Here is a 22,222-nt window from a genome sequence, read left to right on the forward strand (position 1 = left end):
TTTATTCAGGGTAGTAAAATGGACTTTTTTCAAGGAAAAACTTGACGAGATGCCTCTTTATATGCAAATGAATATAAATTGGGATTAAAAGGTTGCTTGAGACACTCGAGGTTTGAGAGAATAAAGGAATCTAACGCAATTCTATGACCTGTGTAGAGTGAAAGAGACATGGATAAAATGCACTAGTAAATGAGAATGAGAAAAGACGGTCATTTGGGCTTTCAGAATCAGACGAACGCATTAAGAACACGTGAAGCCTAATCAAATGGTTAGACAGGGACTTCTGTTCTACGCCTGGAGTGGATTGGATGACGTCAAGACATTTACAAATAGCAAAATAAACCTAGGATGACGTGACTGCTTGAGAGTGCACGAAAAAAATAGTTCATGGTTATTTGTGGCAGACTGCATGCGCATGAATAGTTAGTGGGAAATGATTTTTAGATGGTGGACCTATTTGATGATGTGGATAGCTTGCATGGCAAGATAAATAAGATAGTGAGGATAAATCTCTTAAGTATATAGGATGTGTTTGCTCTTCCAAAAATGAAATTTGTTTTTCTCCTGGAGAGACACGACGTATGGTTTCTTGACTGATGGATGTGGGACTTGATCAAATGCATTCTTGCCAAGTCCTTCTATTTAATCTTTCTTGTTACTACTATCAAAATGTGTCTGATGACCTCAGCAACAAAAAATAAACCAACCTAAAAATAAGCAACATATAGTTTTGCTATGGACAATTTTATATTTTATGTCTGCCAATATATATTTTCAGCAGTACCTGTCATTTAATTGTAAAACTTGTCGGGCGCAGCAACGTGCTATCATGGTCTAGTCTTTCATGTGATATATGATTTTTGAAATTAGCATGTGAACACATAAATATTACTGGATTGGTTCAGTTTCCAGAGGATTGGATATTTTCAGTGAGTAGAGAGAAAGGCCACACCATAGTATACAAAACTTTAGATTTCAAATAGTCATGGATATTACCAGTACATGATTTTGATAAAGGAAAAACAGATTATGCATTGGATAAACCTTTTTTCTAAATGTCACGACATTTGTATGAAACACATAAACATTTTCTAAAAAATCTAATACACATTTTTGCTTGCTATAAATAAAATTGTTTTTGAATTACACGAACATTATTTTTACATTGTATAACATTTAATAAAATCACATTTGTTTCTAAAACGCGTGACCATTTTTGAATTGTCACATACATTTTTTCAAGTCGTATAAACATTTTCTTAAAATTTTGAGTGAATATTTTTTAATGTGCAGTGGACACTTCTAACTACATTTACGATTTTTATTGTGCAATGAAAAGTGTTCAAAATATTCTTTTTCATAATAGATGCATTTAGTTAAAAAAAATAAGAAAAAATACGTTATGCCAGTGTGACGTTAGCATAATGGGGCCATGTGGTTACTGGGCCGGCCCAGTACCAGCTCCCTGCAAGCGACCCTCAAATAGGAGTCTTTCTTTTTCATAATAGATGCATTTAGTTAAAAAAGAAGAAAAATTACGTTATGCCAGTGTGACGTCATCATGATGGGGCCATGTGGTTACTGGGCCAGCCCAGTACCAGCTCCCTGCAAGCGACCCTCAAATAGGAGTCTCTGTGGGCGGCGCTTCGAGCATCTCCAACAGACGCCCAAAAAGAGCTCCGCGCACTAAAAATTCATTTTTTTTTTCGGAGCCCAACAGCTCCAGCAGATGCTGTAGCGCTAAAATATTTTGGGTGCGCACTGAAAAACGCTATCGCCGCAGCATATTTTGGGCTCCGGATTGCGCGCGCTTCACAATTTGCACTGTTTGCTTTTTGGGCGCGCGTCTTTGGGCGTCTGCTAAAGCAATATTGGTGCCGGCGCACTAAAAGTGCTAAAGTGGCGCACTATAACTTTTATTGGACGTGAGATTTTTGTGCGGCCGTTGAAGATGCTCTTGGGCGCGGCTTGTAAATAGTGTATAGATACGCTTGGTGCAGGCTGCGCGTGGATTGTGCAAATAAGACGGTACATTAAGCATATCGGCAAATAGTCTGCACATATATTTTCACATGTTTCGAAAGCACATCGTCTTTTTTTCCTTTAGGGAAAGAGGGGCCTCCCCTCCGATTTCATATAATGAAATCAGACGGTTTAAGTGGCAAATCAACAAATTCAATGTTAAAAACAATACTCATAAAAATATAGGAACATAACTGTAGCCTCCTTTTTCCTCAAGAAAGGTCTTCATCCTCCTCTTCCGCCAACCCGTCCCACTTCCAATGGTCTTTGGGTCATGGAGGTGTGGAGGATCTCGCCCCCCCCCCCCCCCCCACACACACACCCTCCCGCGCGCGAACGCTGGCGGGAAGGACCCCGCTCTTGTTTTTATTAGGTTCAGCGTCTTGGTTGGGACTGTGTGGCGGTGGCGATATCCCTCAGTAGGAATAATGTCTTTCATGTCTGATCCCCGTCTAGATGGTGCGAATAGCATCGTCCGAGGACATGTGGAGCTGTGTCTCCGTCGTATCTCGCGGGATTCGGTGCGTGTTGGCCTTCGGTGGTTCTATTTGGATCCAATTTGTGTTCATCTTCGTTCGTGTGGTTACAAATTTGATCTTTCCGATCTACAACTCTCTTCATCGGCGATGGTTGCTGCTCTGATGCGTTGGTCCTTTGGGGCCTTAGCACGACGACATCCCAACTGTCTACTACAATAAGGTTTGTCTGGCTCCGATGAGATAGGGGCGATGACGGCGGAGCGCCTTCGGCTCGCTCCCGTGTTTGTAGTCGTCGCTAGGTAGTCTATGGACCGGGTTGTAATTTTTATTACCTCTGTTCTTTGTACTGCCATGATTAATGAATAGATTAGAAATTTCTATCAAAAAAATAATGGCAAATCAAACCTTCAAAAGTTCACATGTGTACTACAAAATACTATACTCCGTCCTTCGTTCAGTTGCCGATCAGAGAATGGATACGTTTTTCTAGGCAACATGCATGGCCTCCACCTTATCACGCTCCACCACCAGCGGCGAGTCCGCCGTTACCTTGCCGTCGGCCACCATCTCAGTCTCGGCCTCAGGCGTCCCCATCGTGCCGTTGTCCTCCAGGAACTCTTTCTTGTACTTGTACCGCATCGCGACCCACACGAAGAGCGCCATGTTGGCCACGGAGAGCACTAGCAGGAACACGTAGTAGTAGTCGAGGTGTGAGTCGTTCAGGTTGTCGCCGATCCAGCTCTTGCCGACGCTCGCCCTGGTGGTCCGGTCGACGAGCGTCACGAGCAAGCTGTTGAGGAAGTTCCCGACGCCGAGCCCGCTCGTGTAGAAGGTGGTTCCGAGGCTCTGCATCCCCTCCGGCGACTGGTCGTAGAAGAACTCGAGGACTCCGATGGTGTTGAACACGTCGCCGATGCCTAGGAGCACGTACTGCGGCAGCATCCAGAAGACGCTCATCGGCACCGTGTCGTGGGGGCCGTGGATGGAGCGCTCCCGGATCACGCGCATGCGCCTGACCTCGACAAGGCAGGCGCATGCCACGACCAGCGCTTGCAGCAAGCACCCGACGCCAAGGCGCTGCAGGAGGGTGATGCCACGCGGGTCGCCGGTGCGCCGCCGGAGGAGCGGCACCAGCACGCGGTCGTAGATAGGGATCGAGATGAGCATGGAGATGGTGATGAAGCTGCCGAGGGAGGCGGCCGGGATGCGGACGGCACCGAGTGAGCGGTCCAGGGTGGTCCCTTGCTTCACGAAGAGGGTGTTCACTTGCGCAGGGATCATGCAGGGCACCAGAGTGACAAGCCATACCACGATCATTCCGGCTATGAGCTTCACCTCCTCGACCTCGGTCACTGTGCATGGCGCATGGCTGGCCGTCTCACTGTCTGTGTCTGACACCATGGCCGCCTTGTCCAAGAACCTGAAATTATCCCGCGTGTGGAGTAAAAGCCGCTTCCCGTCAACGGCAGCAGCCGTGCCATGCTCGTTCAGCTCCCCGGTGAGCTGACATCCCCGGTTCGCATAGGCTGCCCTGAGCACCCTGCCGATCAGCCTTGCTGGACCTGCCGCCGTGCTCCGCCTGACAGGCTTGTGCCGGTAGAACGGCATGCCCACATAGAACAGCACAAGAGACAGGGCAAGGCCGACCGTCGGGATCGCGTACCCGACGCCCCAGCCGACCTCCTCCTGGACGTAAACGAGGACGAGCATGGCGACGAGGCCGCCGGTGAAGGTGCTGAACGTCCACCAGTTGAAGAAGGAAGCCTTGATCTCGCGCTCCCGTACGTCCAAATCGTCGAACTGGTCCGCGCCGAACGTCGAGACGTTGGGCTTGGTCCCGCCCGCGCCGACGGCCATGGTGTAAAGCGCCGCGTAGAAGAAGGCCACCTGCCGCCGGGTCGCCGGGGCGCAGTCACCGTCCGCGGTGCAGTGCGGGTGCAGTGGCTTCAGGGAGACGGCCAGGCTTATCATAACCATGCCCTGCAACAAAATTATACGTACGTGCTACACATATAAGCTCCACCTGATGTTCTTATCTATTAATTGGACTGGACTTATGATGAGATGATTTTGTGGCTGGAGCTACTGAGTACTGACCACGAGGTATATGAGCGAGGCGCCGGTGAAGGTCCAGAAGCGGCCGAGGAAGGCGTCGGCGACGTAGGCGCCGGCGATGGGCGTCATCCACACCGCCCCCGTCCAGTTGTTGACGCTGCGCACCGACGACACCGTCTCCTGCCGCATCTGAGTCGTCAGGTACACCACCAGGTTCGATGCCACCCCGTAGAACGCCATCCGCTCGAACGCCTCGTACCCTGCGCGCGTGCGTGTGTTCACCGGGAAATCAGATGGATCGAGGGAAGGTCTCCGGCGGATGGACTCCGGCGTGATGTACGGCAAACAGCTTCGTACCTAGTAAAAAGGAGCACGCCTTCCACCGGCCGGTCCGGGAGGCGATGATCGGTTGGCCGCGGAGGTCGACGGAGCCATCCTTGGTGAACTCCATTGGTGGTCGAGCGAGCGACGTAAAGTTTTTCGTGGTGTGTCGAAATCGGCTTGGCTGGAGCAAAATAATTTAGTTTATGTATAGATAGAGAGTGGCGGGTCGCTACTTGGTAGTTGCTACGGATGAAATGCACCAAGTCACAAACCTTGGTGGCGGGGTCTAGCCGTATCCTCTTGCTTTGATAGTGCAAATTACTTTTCACTTTAAAAACATTAACAAATTTCCAACGCCAAGACATATGACGCTAGCATAGACAGTTTCAGCGCCGGAAACATTGACGTTGAGCAAAAGGGGTAGATTTTGATAATATTCATGAGGGTTATCTTTTGCCCAATTTTCAAAAATGGTCCGTTTTGTCAGTTTCGAGTTTCGACGTGGCTCCATCTTACAGCCCGTAGGCAACGTTGGTGGGAGAAGAGGCACGATCATGCGTTCACCAAGCGTGCATCAGCATCAGCTGTTTTTTTTTAGCAAAAGAGGGTTTTCGCTCCGATTTCATTTAGAGAAACCAAAGTCGTTTTAACATCATTCAGCGCATTCTCACGCACACACTAGCCTAAAACACAGACACGTTCTACTACGGAACATATTACAGACCTGGCCTGTCGTGACGCTCATCGACCGGACCACCAGCAGGGCGAGCGTCGGCAAGAGCTGGATCGGCGACAACCTGAATGACTCACACCTCGACTACTACTACGTGTTCCTGCTGGTGCTCTCTGTGGCCAACATGGTGCTCTTCGTGTGGGTCGTGATGCGGTACAAGTACAAGAAAGAGTTCCTGGAGGACAACGGCACGATGGGGACGCCTTAGGCGGAAGCTGAGATGGTGGCCGACGGCAAGGTAACGGCGGACTCGCCGCCGGTGGTGGAGCATGATAAGGTGGAGGGCATGCATCTTGCGTAAAGGACGGAGTATCATATTTTGTAGTACATGTGAACTTTTGAAGATTAATTTTAATAAAAGGCTAAAAATATGAAATTGATGTTAGGCCTGTTCGAGCAAGAGTGAATTGCACAGAACATCAACTTCATAGACACTTATAACAGCTAAGTTCTTCGAGAATCGTTTTTCGAGATCAACGGAAACGGTCCATCGAAAGTTCAAAGAGGTCTTGAATTGCTTGTGCAAGTTAGTAGGACATGACATAACACCTCGAGATGATACTTTCACAACCGTGCATGCAAGAATTCAAGATGAGAGATTTTGGCCTCATTTCAAAGGTGCGAACGGTGCAATAGATGGCTACCACATCCCATGTACAGTGCCATCGGATGAGGTTGTTAACCACACAGGTCACCATGGATGTTATGGCGGTTTGCGACTTTGACATGAGGTTTACTTTTGTTGTGGCTGGTTGGCCCGGTTCAGCACATGACACAAGGATCTTAAATGATAGCTTGGTAAAGTATGCACATCGCTTCCCTACACCACCACCGGGTACTAATATGTGTTGTTGCCCTTACTTGCTTGATGCCATTACGTACTATCCCCTTTTATATTGCTGCCATTACTTGCTCCTCAACAAACATGCATAACAATGTTGTTGCCTTTTTTATAGGAAAATATTACCTCATCGATTCGGGATATCCAAACCGTGAAGGATATCTTGCTCCTTACAAAGGCCAAATATACCACATACCATAATTTCGTAATGGACGAAAACCGGTGGGCAAATATGAGGTGTATAATCATAGCCACTCTTCACTTAGAAATGCTGTTGAGCGATCATTTGGAGTGCTCAAAGCTAAATGGCGCATCTTGAAGGGTGTACCTAGTTTCAAACCTCGTACACAGAGAAAGATTATTATTGCTTGTATGGCGTTGCACAACTATATTCGTGAGACCAAGTTGCCCGACGAGGAGTTTGACAAATGTGATGAAGATGAAGATTATATTCCTGATGAGGACTTGGAAGTAGCGCCAGTCCAAGGAGTTCGTGATAGAATTGCTAACTCCTTGATGAGCTCTACTGCATCATAGAGTTCTTTTATCTGCTCATGGATGAACTACTATTCTATTTTGTGATATGTGTAGAAGTGTATATAATATTTTGGGCCGCTACTAGTTGATGGGCTTTCGCTTGTAAGAAATGTAAGCGTTCTAATGTACTAACGTATTGATCAACGTTGAAATACTTGGATTCAACGGCTAGTTCATTCTATCGTAAGTTGTTTGCTATTTCTTTTTGTGTGCTGTGTATTTAACCTTATAAAAATATGCCACTCTCTTGCCGTGTCAAAATATCATGTCGATCATAAGACTCATCTAATTATTTAATTAATTTTTATTAGTGCTCTAAATCAACTTATAATGATGTTATTATCATTAAACAGCGTGCAAGCAATCTTTCAGCTTTTAGGGGTATTTCAGCCATTTATCTCCACAGCCACAGCTCATACAGCTAGTTTGCCAAACGGCCTACAGCTTTCTCACAACAGATTTTTCACAGCTGCTTTCAGAAATCTACAGCACAACCAAACAGGGCCCAACTCCGGCTACTACTCCTCCTAGCCGTCCTGATAGCCACGGAGTCATACACGCACACAAGCACTGGCCAGTCACCACTGCACTACTCTATGGCACCACGGTTGCACAGGCCTTAAATAGCACTCAACAGGCAACGCATGCACTAAGCCACACACCAGCTAATCCTAAATGTTGCAGGCGCTCATCGTGACCAGCGCCTACCTCGTGGAGGTCCGGCGCATGCGCGTGATCCGGGAGCACCCCGTCCGCGGCCCCCACGAGACGGTGCCGATGAGCGTCTTTTGGATGCTGCCGCAGTACGTGATCCTTGGCGTCGGCGACGTGTTCAACACCATCGGAGTCCTCGAGTTCTTCTACGACCAGTCGCCGGAGGGGATGCAGAGGCTGGGGACCACCTTCTACACCAGCGGGCTTGGCGTCGGGAACTTCCTCAGCAGCCTGCTCGTGACGCTCGTCGACCGGACCACCAGGGCGACCGTCGGCAAGAGCTGGATCGGCGACAACCCGAACGACTCACACCTCGACTACTACTACGTGTTCCTGCTGGTGCTCTCCGTGGCCAACATGGCGCTCTTCGTGTGGGTGGCGATGAGGTACAAGTACAACGGCGCAATGGGGACGCCTGAGGCCGAGGCTGAGATGGTGGCCGGCGGCAAGGTAACGGCGGACTCGCCGCTGGTGGTGGAGCGTGATAAGGTGGAGGGCGTGCATCTTGCGTAATGGACGGAGTATAGTATTTTGTAGTACATGTGAACTTTTGAAGATTAATTTTAATAAAAGGCTAGAAATATGAAATTGATGTTAGGCCTGTTTGAGCAAGAGTGAATTGCACAGAACATCAACTTCATGGACACTTATAACAGCTTACACCACCTTTTGAGAAAATTTCAGAGAACCACACCTTTTGGGTAACTATCAACACACAGCCCAAATCCTTTGATTAGCGGAACGAACAGCTTAGGCCCACCGGGCAGGCCACCGTGGATCGAGCTACTAGTTCCAACTTCCAACTCGTGCGTGTGCTTCTCTGTCTGCCACTTGGAGCTCCTGTGTGCGCCTCCTTTCATTTGCTTCTCTCTTGTCTGGTGGCAACTGCGCGGCGGCTGGGTGCTAGCGGCGGCGACTGGCCAGCGCAGCACCATGGAGTCATTCACTTGCAGACGGACGACGGGGTCCCTTGTCATGCCGACAGCGAGAGCCTTTGTAAGGCCGGCGTCGCTGGGGACGAGCTATGTACAGGACGGCTGGCGGCGTTGACCCGAGAAGAACAGTGTGGGGACGACGGCGCTGGTGATGATGGGCGGACGAGAAGGCGCCGAGGCGGAGGAGGAGGCGTTGGTGGCGCTTGGGTGGAGAATACGATATTGTGGCGGAGGATTCAGCGGGCAAGCGGGTGCCGGTTTGCAGCGAGGCTGCGGGGGCGGCTTGGCTGCCGGTTCGGAGCGAGGAGACCGCATGCGCGTACGAGCTGGAACTGTGGCTTTAGGACTTGGTCTGTTTCGGTCGATCCAAGCTGTTGGTCAGGTTGATCAGAGAGATTGGAGCTCTGTGTTGATGATTAGCACAAAAGTTGTGGTTCTCTGAAATTTTTCTCAAAAGGTGGTGTAAACTGTTATAAGTACCACTGAAGTTGATGTTTTGTGCAATTCACTCTTCGAGCAATTGTTGGATTGAAGATTAATTTTAACAAAAGTGAACTGTTCTGATTTGGGAGAGCCAAAGACGAACAAGATGGAACTGGGTACCCTACTGTTTAGTTATCTGGGCATATCAATTCACAATCGCAAGCTTTCTAACAAGGAGTGTAATTGTATTGAAGATCGACTTGAAAAAAAACTAAGCTGCCGGAAGGGTAGGCTTATGTCTTATGGTGGTCGGTTGGTACTGATAAACTCAGTGCTCACAAGTTTGCCGATGTTTCTTTTGTCTTTCTTGAAGTACCTGTAAGGGTACGGAAAATGTTAGACGTCTATCGATCACGATTATTTTGGCAATGCGATGAAATAAAGAGAAAGTACATGCTCACTAAGTGGGATATCACCGAAGGACTAGGGTGGGCTCGGGATTGAGAATTTAGAGGTAAAGAATAGATGTCTGCTCAGTAAATGGATGTACAGGCTTTCTATTAAAACCAAAGGCACGTGGGTACAAATTTTGCGTAATAAGTACCTACAATCTAAGACCTTGGCCTAGTTTACCGTTAGACCAAATGATTCGCCTTTCTAGAAGGGATTAATGAGAACGAAACCAGTCTTCAGCAACTCGACTAAATTCTGGGAGGATACTTGGTTAGGGGAGACGTCTTTAGCCACACAATATCCGTCTCTGTATAATATTGTACAGTGTAAGGAAGCTTATGTTGCTACAGTTCTACAGTCTACTCCTCTATACATTCAATTCCGGAGATTTTTAGTAGAAGACCGATGGGACGCATGGCTACATCTGGTGCGGAGGTTGATGGACGTTTAGCTCTCGGATGAGCTAGATACTATTCATTGGAGACTATCTACGAACAAAATTTTATCAGTGAAATTTATGTACGTAGACTTAATTGACTCTGATCTAATCCTGAAATCGATACATATTTGGTAGATAAAAGTTCCATTAAGCACAAGGAGGTGATTCTGACTAAGAATAACTTGGCAAAGCGAAGATGGGAGGGTAGTCAACGATGTCGCTTTTGTGATCAAGATGAAACTATTAAACACCTCTTCCTCGATTGTCCGCTAGCCACACTACTAACAAGGCGCCTACGCGCCGCCCGCAAAGACTCCTATGTGAGGGTTGCTTGCATGTGGGAGCTCGTACTGGGCTGGCCTAGTAACCACGTGGCCTCATCATGCTGACAGCACAATGACATAACGTGTATTTTCCTTTTTGAACTAAATGCATCTATTACGAAAAATAATATCTTTAAAAATGTTCTTTTCACATAAAAAATGTAAATGTAGCTAAAATTGTTCATTGCACATTAAAATAAATGTTCGCTCAAAATTGTAAAAATAATTGTTATACGATGTATAGAAATGCTATACAATGAATAACATTTTTCGTGTAATTGGAAACAATTTTTTACCATTAAAAATTGGGTGCTCAATTTTTTTAAATCACGCGTCTCATACAAAATGTTATGACATTTAAAAAAAGGTTTATCCAATGTATAGAAATGTTCACATAGTTTAAATTATTTTTTTGTATCATAAAAATAAGGTTTCAACGTTTATTAAAAAGATGTTCAGACAGTTCATGTATTGCAAATGTTGAATGTATATAAGAAAATGGTTTAGATGTATGAAAAATTGTACAATGTGTGTAAAAAATTAGGCATCAAAACACATATTTGAAAACATGTTAATCAGGGATTAAAAAGATGTTAAACATGCATACAAAATGTTGTTGATGTATACAAAAAATATACAATGTGTTAAAAAAGATATATGTTGATCAAAAAAGGAAAAAAACAAAGAAAACCCAAGGAAAACCTTGCTACAAACAATGAAAAACCCAAAGAAAAAGAAAAGAAAAGAACTCACGCTTGGCTATAGCATTGGGCCAGTCCGATAGCCGCTCGATGTAGGGTTTTTTTTTTAGTCTAAACACACTTTATTAATTAACGATGTTCATAGGGATACAATGAAGTTCCGGTGAAGCCAGGAGCCAAAGATGGCGTCCATGATCCAGACCGAAAGCATGTTTAGCGAGGCTATGTGCCTCAAGATTTGAACTACATCCTTCGAAGATGAAGGGACACTGCACAAACTGTCTCGTGCAAGCTTGAATCTCCTTAATGATGCCGACATAAGTACCTCCAGTGCCTCGGTGGATGTCATTGACCACAACATTGCAGTCAGAAACGATCCCTACATGCAGTAATGCCAGGTCAAGAGCCAGTGCCTGAGCCTCGTGGCAGGCGAGTGCTTCGAGTGATGAAGTATCTGTTATACCCGTTGTTTATAGACTACAGAAGCACCAAGGAACTTCCCGGGTAAGCCGCTCGATGTAGGCGATTCCTAATAGGAATCAGTATGTGCGACACATCGCTACTCACAAGAATGTGTCTGTGGGCGCGGCTACGTCTCGCCTATTGCAAGATAGATGTAATGGACCGGCCCAATCATAGTTAGTTCTTTCATTAGGTTCTTTTCTTTGCTTCATTCTTTTATTTCTTACTATTATTTATATTTTTGCAATGAAAAATAATTACTTAAATTTTAAAAACATTCATTGCACATTTACAATATTTTTCTGCAATAAAAATATTTTGATCGTGGAAATTTTCTAAAATATCCATACATTCAGAAAAGATTCTTCCCAATCAAAAAATATTCACACATTTAAATTTGTGTTTATGACATTTAAAAAATTCTTGAAAATGTAAAAAATTGTTCACTTGGTCTCTAAAAAATGTTCGCACGATTCTATAAATCTTTCATGTCATTTAAAAACTGTTCACATATAAAGTGAACTATCGAAATGAATTTCTCCGCCCCTCTAATTACATGCACATATTTACTGGAATGACTCCCTCTCCTCCCACATGCACTTATTCCTCTAATCACATGTATACATGCACTATTGGTTAGAAACCTGATGTAATTCCTGATTAGCACAAGTCGTATTCCTAAAACATTGGCACAAGTAGCATTCCTAAAACATTGGGATTGAATCTGGAAATTAGACTTACTATTGCATTTAGAGTGGGCGGCGGACGTTACCTAGTTACCTTGGGTGACGGATCCAAGGACGGATGGGATGCAGGAGGGACGGCGGTTGAGGCGGCAGATCCGGCAAGAGAGGCAGCGGTGGTCATGAAAGGTGGTTTCGGCAGTCGAAGCGGCGGACGGCGCAGAATGCGGCTCCGGCGGTCTAGGCGGCAGACCTCGTGGAAGGTGGCACCGATTGTTGAGGCGGTGGACGGCGTGGAGGAGGTGGCTCCAGCGATGGTGGTGGTGCCTTGCAGGGAATGCGCGGTGGCGGCGGCTCGTATGGAAAGCGGGCGCAGGCACGATTTTGAGATTTGGGGAAAATGAAACGGACTAGGTTTGGGGGAAAACCGACCGTGCGTCCACAACTGGATAAGGCAATGTAAACCTGTCACAGGCCCCACACACTGTCCGCCACTTCTACTTTGCAGTGGCGGGCCATAATTATTTCCCGCCACAGCAATGTAAACATGTACACGTCTAATATTTTGAATATTTATGGTGCGGCTCTTCTAAATGTTGTTGTGGCAGGTGTATTACTTGCCCACCACTGGTTCATGCCACACTAGTGGCGGGCACATAATGTATGCCGGCCACTGCTGTTTCCACCCCCTCGGGCGAATTTAGAAGAGGTTACGTGTGGCGGGTGTGTCCCAGGGCCTGCCACTGGTCGGCGCGGAGCAGTGGCGGGCAGTGTTTGCTACCCGCCACTGCAACTTTTCTGAAATAGCAGTGGTGAGTTTCAAGCCATGCCCGCCACTATTTTGAGACCACCTATAAGCATTTTCCCAGTAATGTGAAGCGCGTCGTGAAAGCCCGCTGAACCTCTGCGGGATCCACCTTGGGACAAGCTCCCATCGGCATTGCCAGCACCGCCATCTGGGTGAGGCCTCTGTCCATCTCCGCCATCTCCGACGTGCGCGCGCGAGGGGGGGGGCACGCACCAGCCCCTGCCGCAAAGTGCCGGCGCCTCCATGACCCGCTTATCTCCGCCTCTCCCTCCTGGTGCGGCAACCAGAGCGACAACCGGTGAGCTCTGCCCGTCGCACCGCGTCGTGCACCTTCGCGCCTTATGCCCCACCCCACCACACAACAAGCACTTAGCAAGGCTATGACAATCTTTGATCATGTGGCCTTTGGTGAGACACTTGAAGCACAGACCCTTCGCCCTCACCCTCTTTAAGATTAGCTCGTCGAATCGGTTGTCCCCCTCCTGGGATCAGGGCTTGGGCTCCTGGTTCTTGCACTTGTCCTTGCCATGCACCTGCATCCACCCACCACCATCGCCCTCATCAATGCCATCAATGCGCCCATCCACCTTATCAGGGACAATGATGACGGATCTGAGCCGCGGACACGAGGGATCCACGAAACTCGATTGTGTGACGTGCCTAGACGGCGGGGCCGAGGCAAGCATGCAGGGCCTCCCTGTACGAGGCAGGGCTCGCAGTTGACGGCATGGGCGAGGGGGACGGATCCGCCATGGGAGATGTGCGCCGTCGCCGAGGGGGCGACGGGAGCGGGGGAGCGGGGAGGTGGGCAGATCTAAATATGGATTGAATGATAGTATAATTTTGTAACACACAAACCACCTTTTGTTCGTTAAAATTGAATCTCGAAATACATCGACACTAGTAAATAGGGACAAAGAGAATAAATCTTTTTCTCAAAATTGTCTGAAAGCACTCTCTCTCCCAAAAAGATATAGTACACCAGTTTGCCCTTAAAGCCATTCAAAATTAATAATTAATTGATGTGACTCAGCATTGGATTACACTACTTGTCCAGGTCACCTTTTAACTCTGATCAGAACCCTGAACTCCCGCAAGAGTTCGTCGATTCAAATAGAGACCGGAACAAAATTCACTAGTTCAGTAACTGTTTACATATCGACGCATCTAAAACTGAGAACGTGATTCACACCCATCCATTGCAAACTATAGTACTAGCTGTTAATTTCTAGCATCGAGAGTACGTTAATCCACAGCCGAAACAATTATACAGCACATCACCAATCCAATCAAGAAAGAAAGAACAGTGGCTAATTCCTCAAAGCACTGGCTACGTCCACACACTAACACACAGCTTAATTACAAATCATCTCCAATTCAACCAATGGCGACACAGTATGCAGCGAGCGAGCTAAACTACAGTAGCATGTACGTACGCTATGCTCGAAGGAGCTTCTCAGGCGAGGATGTAGTAGGGGCGGTCGCCGTCGATGCTCGGCAGCTCCGGCGGCGCCTTCAGGATGACATAGAGGGAGTAGATGATGCCGGGGACGTAGCCGAGCAACGTCAGCGGCAGCGAGATGAAGAACTCCGGCTGCACATGTTTAGGCACGCATCAGCGGCACAAAATTCAGCAAATCAATCATTACGACGGACTCAGGCAAGACTGGTGTGGAGCTAAGTGGATCAGAAAGGAGTAGCGGTGCTTACGCTGCACCAGCCGTACCGGAAGAAGACGCCGAGCGGCGGGAGGACGGCGGCGAAGACGGTCTCCAGGCACGTCGAACAGCCGCCGGAGCTCATCCTACCCGGCCCTGCCCTTGCCCAGGCTTTACAAAACTAACTCTGGCGGCAGAAGCAAGCTCGGTTCAGTTTAGCAAAGTCGTCGGAGCTTTTAAACCAGAGGTGGCAGCCGCCAGCAAGCAAATACCGATGCCGACGGGAATGATGCGGAACCGGACGATGGCTGTGGGAAGAATATGCCGATTACCCGTGAGCCTCTTGGTGTCGCAGACTGACCGGAGGGACCGTTCCTTGCCGCCACGGCGACCGCAGGTAGCTGTGTGCGAATTTATGGCCAAGAATATTCCACTTCCTCGTAAATATTACCTCCGGCCCAAAAAGTTTTTTCTTAGATTTGTCTAGATGCGGATTTTGAAAGGAGTAGCTGTTTTTTTTATTGGCCGGAGATGCCGATGAATCGGAAAGTCCTATCTGCCGCAATGCGGCAGATTGTCAGACACTTCACACAGAAGGGAGCGACCAGCCATCAACATGGCCCGGCCCAATTATTAGGTATGTGCTACAGTACTGGGCGGGTTTGGGAAGGTTCTACGAGGTTCTAGTCGGTATTTTTCTTGTGTTAGAAACCTTCTAGAAGGTAAGGGAAGATTCGTCAACCGGTTTTATGTCTTTCTCTGTTTTTTTCGTTATTTTCCTTTTTTTCTATACTTTGTTCAGTTTTCTTTCCTTTTTCGTTCTTTATTTTCTTTGTTTTTTTATTTCCTTTTCCTTTTTATTTTTTAACAAATCTATAGAAATACAAAAAAATATTCCTTTTTCAAATTTGGTTCACAAATTTCAATGAATGTTCAGAAGTTCAAAAATTGTTTACTTCATTTTAAAAAAGTTCTAAAACTCAAGAACGTTTTGTATTCAAATTTTCAAAAATGATTCCATTTTTTCATTTTATTAAAAACTGTTCACATTTTCAAATTTGTTTAGTATTTTACAAATTGTCCTTGATTTTAATTTTTTGTTCTGTAAATTCAAAAAGTGTTCAGGATTTTTTTTTGTTCCCATGTTCAATTTTTTTTCTCGATTTCATTTTGATTTTTTTCTCTAAATTAGAAAATACTCAATGTTTCAGAAAAATTTTGTTCTCACTTTCAAAATTTTGTTCTCTAAATTCAAAAGTAGATAGGGTTTTTAAAAAAATCCCCATTTTCAAAATTTGTTCTAGATTTAAATTTTGTTTTTCTAAATAAGAAAAATGTATTTTTCCTAAAATGTTCAGTATTTTGAAAAAAGAAATCACATGCGTCATATATTGTTGAAAACTAAAAAGTATTCAGAATTTTTCAAAATTTCATCGCGTTTTGTTGAAATTGGTCGCGAGTTCAATTTTTTGCTCCAGTTTTTGAAAATCTAACCGTGATTTGTATTTCAAGTGTTAAATTTTGCGTCCATATTTAGGTGTTTTAGCATTGCGTTGTACTTTGTTCAGTTGACTTCGACAGACAAGTTGGCTAGTAGGTCACACACATGAGGGGGCAGTCGCAGGTTCGAATCTCGCCGGCTTCCTTTCTCTTTCATTATTTTTCCACCTTGCGTCTGTGGGCCGGCCCAGTTTGTATGCCCCCCTCTAAGTCAGGTTCTTACATGACGTAGAATGCGTCCTATAGGAGGTCTCCGATGAATCATAGGCATCAAATAGAGTGCAAACCGTATGGGACGAATACCCCCACTAGTTCACTAGTCTACGTGGTCCACCGGCTCGTTATCTTCTCTTCACCAGTTGGAACCTTTTACGAGGTTATCATCCATTTCTAGGCTGGGATTTCCAGCATGTTTGGTTCGTGGGAATTAGTGGTTTTTTCAGTGTGTTTAGTTCGTGAATTAGAGATGGCAAATGAGAGTTGTAGGGTGAGGAGATTAAAAGTTCACTGTTTCATTAGAGCGAATGAGAGTTTAAGTGGGAAAGGAAAATGAGAGTTAAGGAAGCCAATTCCCAACGATTTCTTCCCACGGTACCATATTACTTCGCGAGCGGAGTATTATCCCATGCTAATTCCCATCATATACTTCCCATCCATAATCCCTTCATAAACACCGTTGGGCAAACTTCCATTTCCCTGCCCGAGTGGTTACCAAACAGGCTACATGCCTTTTTTCACAGGCTTTTAGATCGGTTTTAGTTTTTATTTTCACGTTCCGTTCTTCTTTTTGTTTTTCTTACGATTTATTTTTTACTTTTTATCAAAAAAGTGTTGAATTTTTTATATAAATTCATGTGTTTTTTCAAATATATGAACTTTTGAAGTTTGCACATCATTTAAAAATTTATAAACTTTTTTTAATTTCATGAACATGCTATAATTTTTGATCTTTTTAAAAATAGCAAAACAATTCTCAAATTCTCAAGATTTAAATTTTGTGGACCATTTCAAATTTTATGAAACCTTTTAATATTTGTGGGTTTTTTAAATTTTATGAACTTTTTTTCAAATTCACACAAAGATCAATTTTATGAACTTTTTCAGAATTTATATTTATTTTTTCAAATACCTTAACTTTTTCAAAAAATCCCCAAATTTATATATTGCTTCTATTTTTTTGAGCGGTGTTTCTATTTTTTTAAGTCAACTGGTTAACCATGTGAGCGAAAGGTGAGAACGAGCGAACGAGCAAGGTGCTCGTGTAGTTGGGCCAGCCCGCGCGGGAGGCACACATGTGCGCTAGTTGGCCGTCCAGCGCTTGAAGCTCTAAACAGGATGTCTCAGAGATATATACAGACGATCTTCCAGCCGTATCATTATTGTTCGTTCCAATAAACAAACCTCTAACTAAATTAGTACTCTAGTTAGCTAGAGCATCTTTAACAAAATACTTCTGTCGTGTCAAAATAATTTAAGTTATATGTTTTTCCTAAGTCAAACTTGTTCAAATTTGATTGAATTTGTAGAAAATATATCAATATCCTTCATACTATGTATATTTAATTTAGTATATCTTACTATGTTTTCTATAAATTTGGTCAAACATAAACAAGTTTGACTTAGGACAAAAGTAGAAGTTCAATTATTTTGAAACATAGGTTGTAATTATTTAGACATCACATTTTTTTCAAACTTCAGAGTAAAAACACTCCTTTTTGCATGTGAAAAACCTTCTATTACTAATAGGAATGTCCTTACAATCTAGTAGAGCCAACTCTATCACATCAGGGGGACCCGACCTAATCCAAGTCATCGTCCTTCCCTCTACTTTAGCAAAACCAGCTAAGAATCGCTAACCATATTCGGTTAGCGTAAGTAATACATGCACTTTGATGCATGGTTTGTTCACCTTATTACACTTGAACACTAAATACAAAATTATCGATTGCACACCCTATTTTTAGAGCTAGTATGTTACTTCTTGGTATAAGTTATGTCGTTGCAAAGTGCTAAAGAATAGTATGTGTTGGTGCAATATTTGCCCTCTTGTGTTTTGGAGATTGTTGGCAGAAACAGGTGTGGACTGATTTGTTTGCTAGTGCATACAGAGAGAAATAGTCCATACATAATTGAAGAGAGGACCATCTTTGGTGTCAAGTTCGAGAAACTTCACCGAAGAATATCTGAGATACAGAGACAATTGGGTTATATCTTTCGAAGCCTTGTAGGAGAAAAGATTGATGTGAAGAAGTTGACCGCTTGAAATTTATTGCTGACATTAAGAAATTGGTTCGGTGTTCGTCCGAAGAAAATTAACTGCGTGTGAGAAGGTCGAAGGCGAAGTGAAGACGTAGCATTCATTTCGTTCTTCTTCTTCTTCTCTTTCTTGAGTCACATGACCTCCATACTATTAAGAGGGATATAGGTTCTCGAAGCTTAGATTTGATGTGATGCTTAGCCCAAACTATGAAAGACTGAGAGAAATCTCTTTATGCTCTAAATGATTATCTGTCATCAGAAGACGTAGTTCTTCGGTGCAGCAGGAGATATCTTTCGGACTGGGGAGTTAACATTTCTTTCTCTACAAAGAAATGTTACCGTTGTGCCCAAATTTTCCGACCATTGGACTCGTGTCATTCGGCCATTGGCTAGCCCACATGTCCATTCTGGTCATTTCCCATCAGGGAAGGCTGCGACTATAAATAGCCACCCCGCTCCAACATTGTTCGTGGGCTGGTCCGCTTAAGATTTCTAAGAAGAATGATGGAGCATCCCCTCTCCAAGAGACTTGAGTTTAAAATTCACTGAGAGAAAACCAAGAACCGGAACTTAAAAAGTGGTTGAGCATCATAGTACTTCTGAGTTAGGGTTCTTGTATCTATTACTCTTGAGAGTTGTGAACTCTCTAGACGGATAGGTGTCGGCTCGAGTATTGAAGAGTTGTTGTCTTCATCAAGCAAGATCTTCAGCAACCAAGAGTAATTATGGTTGAGTCTGTCGAAGGTTTGGAGATCGTCGATAAAGCATCTACCACGAGTGAAATCAACTGGAGTCTGATCAGCTCCCAGTTGAAGGAGAATATGAGAGAGAGAGGTTTTCTCCTGTGTTCAATCACAAGTCCCTCCAACCAGACGTAGTCCTTTGGCAAAAGGACAAATCAGTCTACCAAATTCATGTGTCACCATCGAGCACCACTAGTTCATTCTACTTACTTTGTATTTCTTTAAGGGATTATCTTTCGTGCTCTGTGATGATTGTGTATCCGTTTACTCATTGGGCATTTATCTTTCGCTTGTGAACTGCTTCATATCTTTATTATCTTTCATGCAGTATCTCAGTGTATTCACCTCTGCCAGCATTTCCTCGCTGATCGCATATAGTATCCATTAATGTTGTTGCAACTCTTTGTTGCGTTACCATCATGATAGTCAAGCCCTTAGTCTACTATGCTCGAACTATTATTGCTTCCTATATCGAAAGATTTGTTCCTCAGTAGAATATCTGCTTAAGTTTCGTATCTATCAAGTTATTTCTGTTGCTGTGTTTGGGCTCGATGCAAAGCATTCATACAAACATTTGAATCTCCCATTCACCCCCCCTCTGATTGATATACTCTCAGTCCCAACAATTGGTATCAGAGCAGGTACTCCCTGTCTCTGTGTTTTAAAGGTCTAACAACCTTGGAGTTTTGAGTATGTCGTATGTAGGTAGATCCTTGCACTCTGAAAGGGTTCCTATATTCGATGAAACTGACTATGTCTATTGGCAAGGAAGGATGAGAATTGAACTTCAAGCTATCAGTATTGAACTGTGGGAAATTGTGGAGAATGGATATACAATTAAACATCTAGAAACACTCATTCCAGAACACGAAGCTAATATTCGTCTAAATGCATAGGCGAAAGATATCATATGCGACAACATATCTAGTGGAATGTTCATTTGGTTCAGAGACATTGAAACTGCTAAGCAACTCTGGGATGCCATAAAAAATGTCCATGAAGGAATAATCCTCCGAACAGAATCTCACACCGGTATGCTTTTGCCATGTTTGCCAACTTCAGAAGTCTTCGAAAGGAAAGTGCCATGGAACTCACAGATCAGTTGACAAACCTTGTCGAAAGGCTCCATCAAAGAGGAGTTACTGATATCACTTATAGAGATGTAGTTAAGAAGCTACTCAGCGATCTTGATGCATTGTTTGATTCAATCGCTGCTGAAATAAAGCAAAAACCATACTTCAAAGAGCTTCACTATGTTGAGATCATGAATATGTTAACAATTCATGAAGAAAAGTTGGAGCTTGAAAATGGTCAACCAGACACTTCTTCCGTAAGTGAAGGAGAAATACTTTCTCACTGCAGTAGCTCTCAAGATGAAGAAGAAGATGTCGAGAATCAACACCCAATCACAAAGGAACTTGAAATGCTCACGGAAAGAGTGAATAACCACTGAAAGCAAAATCTACATCTATCAAATGTTGATGAAGATGAATCATCTAGGTCCTCAAGAAGATTGCCTCCAAAGGAAATGAAGTGTTACAAGTGCAAGCAGTTTGGTCACTTTATAGCCAACTATCTGAACTGGAATATGAGCCGAAAACCAAGCCGACATGAACCGTCACACTAAGATCCTGAAGAAAGAAGAATCGTCCTCTTCATCTTATAGGAGACCAGTCACTAACACCCGTGCAAGAGGAACCATTGAAGCTGACATGAAGAGAATGTCACAACTGGCTAGTACTTATGCTGGAATGACAATGGACTCCGAGGATGAATCATCACAGTCAGAATTAGATACTGGGAGGTTCTATAGAGGTCTGGATGGAGCAAATGCATTCATAGCTATTGAACCCTCCGAATATCATTCTGAGACAGATACTGATGATGATGCATCAAGTGATGACGAACCCTCACCTTTCTGCCTCATAGCAAAATCCTCAAAGGAACAGGTATCATCCAAACACCGGAGGCTTGGAAATGAATTCTCCTCTGATAATATTGTGTATGCTAATCTTGTTAAGACTGCCAAATCCCAGCGAGATGAACTTAAAAAACTTGAGAAAAGTCTATGGAAATCTGAAGTATTACTGGTCGAAGAGATGAAGAAAAATCAAGAGTTGACCGAAGAGCATGAAGCTCTCTCTTCAACTGTTGATGATCTTCCCAATCGATGTAATTCTCTTGCAGTGGACTCGAGAGTTTGTCAGATGAACTCCTTAACAGGAATCAAGAACTCAAGTCGCTAAAAGAGTCTTATAACATGCTTGCAAAAGAAAATGATTCTCTCTTCGCTGAGCAATCTGAAAAATGTCCTGATGATTTTGTGCCCCCTTGCATAAAATGCTTGGAGCGTAGCAATGCTGCTCCACTCTTGAAACTTCTACTTTTATCATCGAGAACATTGCAACTACTACGAATGGTATCACTAATCCCTCTTCCAAGGAAATTGTTGCTATCTCTGAAGAAAATTTCAGGTTAAGGAACTTGCTCAAGACTGGCATGCTAAAGAGCCTTAAGGGGCATCAAACGTTGTGTGATGTACTAAAGAAGTCTATACTACACAAAAACCCCAGGAAGGAAGGCTTGGGTTTTGAAAGGAAACTCAACGTTGTTGTAACGTACTAGACTCCCGAGCAATATCCTCATACAAGCTGGGTTTTTGCGACAAACAACTCGAACCAGCATGACTGTCCGGTTATGATTGTGCCATCCCTGTTGTTTCTGATGAGTCAGATGACTCAAACTACAAAATTTTCAAACAACAGAATGGTTAGGTTTTCGCTCGGTATATTGGGACTAACTGCAGGTGGCTCGCCCAAGAAGCATATTTGGGTGAAGAAATGCTCCATTGAATCTTTATCCATTGTCACAAGCCTAACCATGCAGGATAAGCATATGAAGAATAATAATTTTATCGATTGCCACAAGCATAACCATGCAGGATAATCTTTATCGATTGCCCTCGGCCGACGCGCCGCTTCAATGGCGGACGACAGTGAGAGGTCGCGTCCGCTTGAGCCGCCTTCAATGTGGAGCGGCACGCTCTACAGGCTACATCGGCATGAATGCGGGCAACTGGAGCGGGGCGGGAAGCGCGCGCGGGAGGGGAGGAGTTTTAGGTGGGCCAGGG

At 44.6% G+C, this 22,222-nt stretch overlaps 2 protein-coding genes, 1 long non-coding RNA gene and 1 pseudogene across 3 annotated transcripts; 2 read left to right on the top strand and 2 right to left on the bottom strand.

Annotated features, from left to right (window-relative positions):
* Positions 1 to 2,928: 2,928 nt before the first annotated feature.
* LOC123163701 (protein NRT1/ PTR FAMILY 5.1-like) lies at positions 2,929 to 4,469 on the bottom strand. The gene has a single exon (XM_044581055.1). The coding sequence runs from the start codon at positions 4,356 to 4,358 to the stop codon at positions 2,988 to 2,990; it is 1,371 nt and encodes a 456-aa protein (XP_044436990.1). The 5' UTR covers positions 4,359 to 4,469; the 3' UTR covers positions 2,929 to 2,987.
* Positions 4,470 to 5,350: 881 nt separating this feature from the next.
* Positions 5,351 to 5,914, top strand: LOC123171391 (protein NRT1/ PTR FAMILY 5.1-like; annotated as a pseudogene).
* A 1,752-nt stretch (positions 5,915 to 7,666) lies between these two features.
* LOC123170433 (protein NRT1/ PTR FAMILY 5.1-like) lies at positions 7,667 to 8,218 on the top strand. The gene has a single exon (XM_044588300.1). The coding sequence runs from the start codon at positions 7,667 to 7,669 to the stop codon at positions 8,216 to 8,218; it is 552 nt and encodes a 183-aa protein (XP_044444235.1).
* A 5,929-nt stretch (positions 8,219 to 14,147) lies between these two features.
* LOC123164802 (uncharacterized) lies at positions 14,148 to 14,794 on the bottom strand. Its single transcript, XR_006482644.1, has 2 exons — positions 14,659 to 14,794; positions 14,148 to 14,526 (listed from the first exon to the last, which is right to left on the bottom strand). It is a non-coding gene; the product is annotated as an uncharacterized lncRNA (long non-coding RNA).
* Between the last annotated feature and the right edge of the window lie 7,428 nt (positions 14,795 to 22,222).

Source organism: Triticum aestivum, chromosome 7D, assembly GCF_018294505.1.
Source record: "Triticum aestivum cultivar Chinese Spring chromosome 7D, IWGSC CS RefSeq v2.1, whole genome shotgun sequence".
NCBI lineage: Eukaryota > Viridiplantae > Streptophyta > Magnoliopsida > Poales > Poaceae > Triticum > Triticum aestivum.